At 43.4% G+C, this 4,573-nt stretch overlaps 1 protein-coding gene across 1 annotated transcript; it reads right to left on the bottom strand.

The window, feature by feature from the left end:
- Window positions 1-1,199: 1,199 nt before the first annotated feature.
- Window positions 1,200-4,124, bottom strand: LOC143956779 (posterior protein-like). Its single transcript, XM_077466957.1, has one exon. The coding sequence runs from the start codon at window positions 3,712-3,714 to the stop codon at window positions 2,071-2,073; it is 1,644 nt and encodes a 547-aa protein (XP_077323083.1). The 5' UTR covers window positions 3,715-4,124; the 3' UTR covers window positions 1,200-2,070.
- Between the last annotated feature and the right edge of the window lie 449 nt (window positions 4,125-4,573).

Genomic DNA, 4,573 nt, shown 5'->3' with positions numbered 1-4,573 from the left:
TCTCACTGCCTCTAGTTCAGCTCTTTGGGCAGAAAAGCTTCGAGGGCATTTGGTCATGATTTCCTCATTGGTCTGGGGGCACCACAGGGCATACCCTGTGTGAAAACTTCCTTCATTCCAGTACCTTGATCCATCCACCCAGACTTTAAGGTCTCCATTACCCAATGCTAATCTGAACATCTCCTGTGTCCTGGTCCGATGTACCTCCCCACAGTCATGTTGCTCCCCCTCATATTGCATTAATTGTGGGAGAGTGTAGGTGGCATTGTGGGTCACCGCCAGATTCCTGGGTGTCAAATCCACTAGCCATCTGGCTACCCTTTGGGAGGATACTCCACTGAGGGTACGTTCCAGAAGCATTTTAATTGGGGAATGGGGTGTCTGCAGAATGATTTTACCAAACCCCACAACATGCTCTGTGGCGAGAACTGACCAATGCACTGCCAAAAGGTTCCTGACACATTCATCGAATCCCCTCTCTACCGGGCTTAGTACTCTGGACCAATATCCCACAGGTACCCATTTACCCTGCCTCTCCTGCAGTAACACAGCTGTTATTGCTACAGCAGAGGCGTACACTTGTAGTGCAAAGGGCAAATCGGCATTCGGATTGCTCAAAGCCGGGGCCTGCATCAGACTCACCTTTAGCTCGGTGAAAGCTTGTTCATGCTCTCCCAACCAGTCTAAGGGGTCTGTTTCCCTCTTTTCTCCTTTGAGAAACTCATACAGGGGTCTTGCCTTTTCTGCAAAGCCTTCAATGAAGTCCCTGCAGAAACCAACCATTCCCAGGAACTGCCTCAAAGCAGTTTTAGTGATTGGTCTTGGTAGTTTCCTGATAGTTTCACATGTGTTCGGGTCTGGAGTCCTTCCCCCCTGTGAAACTATCACACCTAAGAAACACACTGAATCCTTCATCAATTGTGCCTTTTTGGGATTTAACTTCAGACCCGCATTCTCGATTAGTGTCAGGAGTTCCTCCAGCAGAGCGTAGTGCTGCTCTTTTGTCTCTGTTTGAAGTAAGACGTCGTCCACATATTGAATGATGCATTCTGCCTCAGAAAATGTCTTCAGAATATCCACCATACAGATGTGGAAGTATGTAGAGCTGGATTTGAACCCCTGGGCCAATCGACAGAATGCATACTGCTTTCCCTGAAATGTAAAGGCTAGCTTATATTGGCTATCCTCATGTACGGGAATTGAAAAATAGCCATTTGATATATCAATTGATGAGTACACCCTCGCTGAAGGTTTCAGTGCCGTCATCATATCTGGCATCTTAGCAACTACATTTGTAATAGATGGGGTGCATCTGTTTAGCGCACGGAAATCTACAGTGGGCCTCCACCCCCCCTCCTTCTTCACTGGCCAGAGGGCTGCATTTGTTTTAGACTGGCATTCTTTAATTACATTTTGTGCCAATAAATTCCTCACTGTGCTCTCTATGTATGGGATAGATTCGGGTGGAATTTTGTACTGACGCTGAGGTGGCGGATCAGGGCCCTCAATTTTAACAATCATGTTTGAAACCTTACCACATTGCGCTTTAGATGTTGCCCACACTTTGTTATGTTGCCACAAGATTTTAGCCAATATTTGGTCCTCTGTTTTCAGTATTGCCTGCGGGTCAGGGATTTCATTTGTTTTAACTGATGCAACCTCACCGCTGTCTATGACCGTGTGCACCTTGCCTTTGTATCTAGACCCTTTCCACAATACCCAATTACATAGATCGAGAATCAGTCCGTGTGCCCCCATGACATCAGAGCCCAAAATAGTGCCCTCATGTGTTGGGGAAAGAAACAAACTGTGTTCCACCCATAACCTCTTTATTTCTATGTTTACGGGTATTGATTGCTCAGAGGGTACTAGTTGTCCCCCGAATCCTCTAAGGAAAATTTGCCTCCCCGCAGGATCCTTTTGAAGTTCAATGTTAGTTATGCTGACAGCTGCCCCTGTATCCAAAAGTACATTTGTGCGATGGCCCCCTATCGCCCCTCGGATACGTGGTCTGCCGCTTTTGTCCCTGTCCAGCTGACATATTAGGGACAACTCCGGGGCCTGACATCCCTATGGTTTAAAATAAGGATTGGTTGGGGGAGGGATTTTATACTCCTCGTGGTTTTCCTCAAGCCTTTTCCCTATCCTCTGTACTTCCCCCCGAAGAGAACCATATATTGTAGCATCAGGTGCCTCGTTTGGCTCCTTCGCCACCTTATCTGGTCCAGGTTTTTGCTGTTCCCTCTTATGCCAAGGCTTCTTCTCACCCATGTTCCTCCTAGGCAGTTTACAGTCCTTTATCACATGGCCTGTATTGCCACATCTGTAACACCAGCCTGAAAATCTCACTCTAGGTTCGCTTTTAACTATCTCCGCAACTCTTTTATGGGGCCTATTGTCTTGATCTGTCTCCCGAACCCAGTCCCTTAATATGTTTATAAAGGTCTGATACGAGGCGGCGTTGCTCAGTGCAATTCTGGTATGGTAATCTATACATGTGCATTTATTAGCCATAGAACACAGAAAGCTATTGTCATCAGGAGACATATCAGGACAATTGTAGGTGGCTTTATAAATGGAGAAGTATTCACTGCAAAAGAGTATTGGATCAATTCCCCTCCTAAACTTTGTATTTTCCAGTGCGTCTGAACCCCTAGTATCTCTTCCTCCCATTATGCGCTGCATTTCCCTCATTCTATCTGCCGAGTTCCCCCAATTTGAGTTTAACTCGGGAGATAGACCTCTATGACTCCCGACTGGTGTTTGCAGTTTTTCACACAGTTGCAATGGAAGCCATGCGCGGAGGAGTGCGCATGCATCCCTATTGTTCAAAATGTACTGTGCCACTACCGCTTCCAGCCTGTTCGAGAGACTAATGGGTGAAGCGCTAGTGTCAAACTTTCCCAAAATCTGGCACAAATTTGTGCGATCTTGTATGGAGAGTGTTGTGGATTGGGTGCTACCCTCCCTTTTTATGATATCTAATCCTTGTCCAGTCCTTTCTGGCACAGGAGTGAAGAGAGAAGAACTTTGATTCGGGGACTCTTCAGCATTGTCAGCCGAACATACTGGTTGCTGTTCGATCGGTATTCCTTCTCTCTGATCCTGAGTCACAATGGAATGTGCATCTTTGTTAGCACAGCAATGGGTGTGCACGTTCTCCATTGCCCGTGCTCTCAAAGACACAATGGTATGATCTTTTTGGGCTAGCTGACTTTTACATTCCTGTAGTTCTGCCCTAAGCATTTCTATCGCATTTACATTCCCAGCCTCCTTCTTTTCTAAAGATGCGATACACTGTTCTCTCAACATACATGTTTCCTTCCATTCATCCAACCCCTGTTCCAATACACTATTCTCAGTCACCAATTGTTCAATCTCATTCCTCATGTCCTCACATTCACAAATATCCGCTATAGCTGCAATATCTCTACTCGCATTTTCTATCTTTCCTAGTAACTCTGTTCTATCCTTATACCACTCCAACTCTTTCTGTTCTGCAATTTCTTTCATTCTCAGCAACATGCATACAGAATTGGCTATTCTCTTTTTCTTGCCCTTTTTTGAAGATTTTTTATCCTTTATGGCATCATTATGAGTATTGCATTGTTTCAATAGATCATTGAATTGGTGTGTTAAAGCATCCTTTACTATACTGTTGAATTGAATACAAGCATTTTTCCCAAGAAACTCTTCAAGGATATCCATTGACATGCTAATTAGCCTATCCACACTAGATTGCTCAACCAGTTGCTTAGACAAAAGAAAACAGATAACAAATGGACAACCCCCCCTACTCCTACCAAAAAACGAAAAAACAACAAAAAAAAAACCAGATACGAACGTTTAAATCTACAGTGACTTGTGGTTCTACAGCATACAAGACACAAGGCACACTCTTAATCAATGCCTTGGTTTTATTGGACCAGAGCTATTTCACTCTCACGTGTGTAGAAATAAAAACCTATACTTCCCCCACTTTTTCCTCAAAGATGTATGGTAATTCCTGCCACTCTCTAACCAACACTGTGCATTAGCAATACACTAAACAATCAGATACCAAGCACACAAAGACATAGAGGAAGCTGTTTAGAAGCTAGCTTTGACCTGTAGTCCCACTCCAACTACGGACAAAAAAAAAAAACAGCGGGAAAAATAAAAAAAATAAAAAATAAAAAAAATAAAAAAATAAAAACAAATAATAAAAATGCAAAAATCCAAAAAAACAAAAAAAACAAATACAAATTCGTTAACTCACGAATTTCTTTAGGAGAACACACTCTTATTCAATGTCCTTCTACCCGATAGCAGGTCATAGGGAATTTCTTTTGGGACAGAACGCTTTTTCACAATCACGTGGATATTTCCACTTTTCCCTCAAAATTGTATGATTTATCCTGTCAATCTGCGGTTATATCACATAACCAGGGATGATCAGTCCCTTATCTCGCCAGTGCGCCAATTTGCCCTCTGGTTACAGTTTCTGCAGCAAACACAACAATAATGTACATATATATATATATATATATATATCAGTCACAATTCTCACCAGGTTTTACGCGTCCGTTCTACC

This window comes from Lithobates pipiens, unplaced genomic scaffold, assembly GCF_037356315.1.
Source record: "Lithobates pipiens isolate NorthernLeopardFrog02 unplaced genomic scaffold, aLitPip1_a1.2 Scaffold_41, whole genome shotgun sequence".
NCBI lineage: Eukaryota > Metazoa > Chordata > Amphibia > Anura > Ranidae > Lithobates > Lithobates pipiens.
Note: the sequence above shows the minus strand (reverse complement) of the source record. Positions and strands in the feature narration are given on the sequence as shown.

Bases quoted from the DNA above. Each gene is read 5' to 3' on its own strand.
- LOC143956779 (XM_077466957.1), bottom strand. From the start codon at position 3,714: ATGTCAATGGATATCCTTGAAGAGTTTCTTGGGAAAAATGCTTGTATT.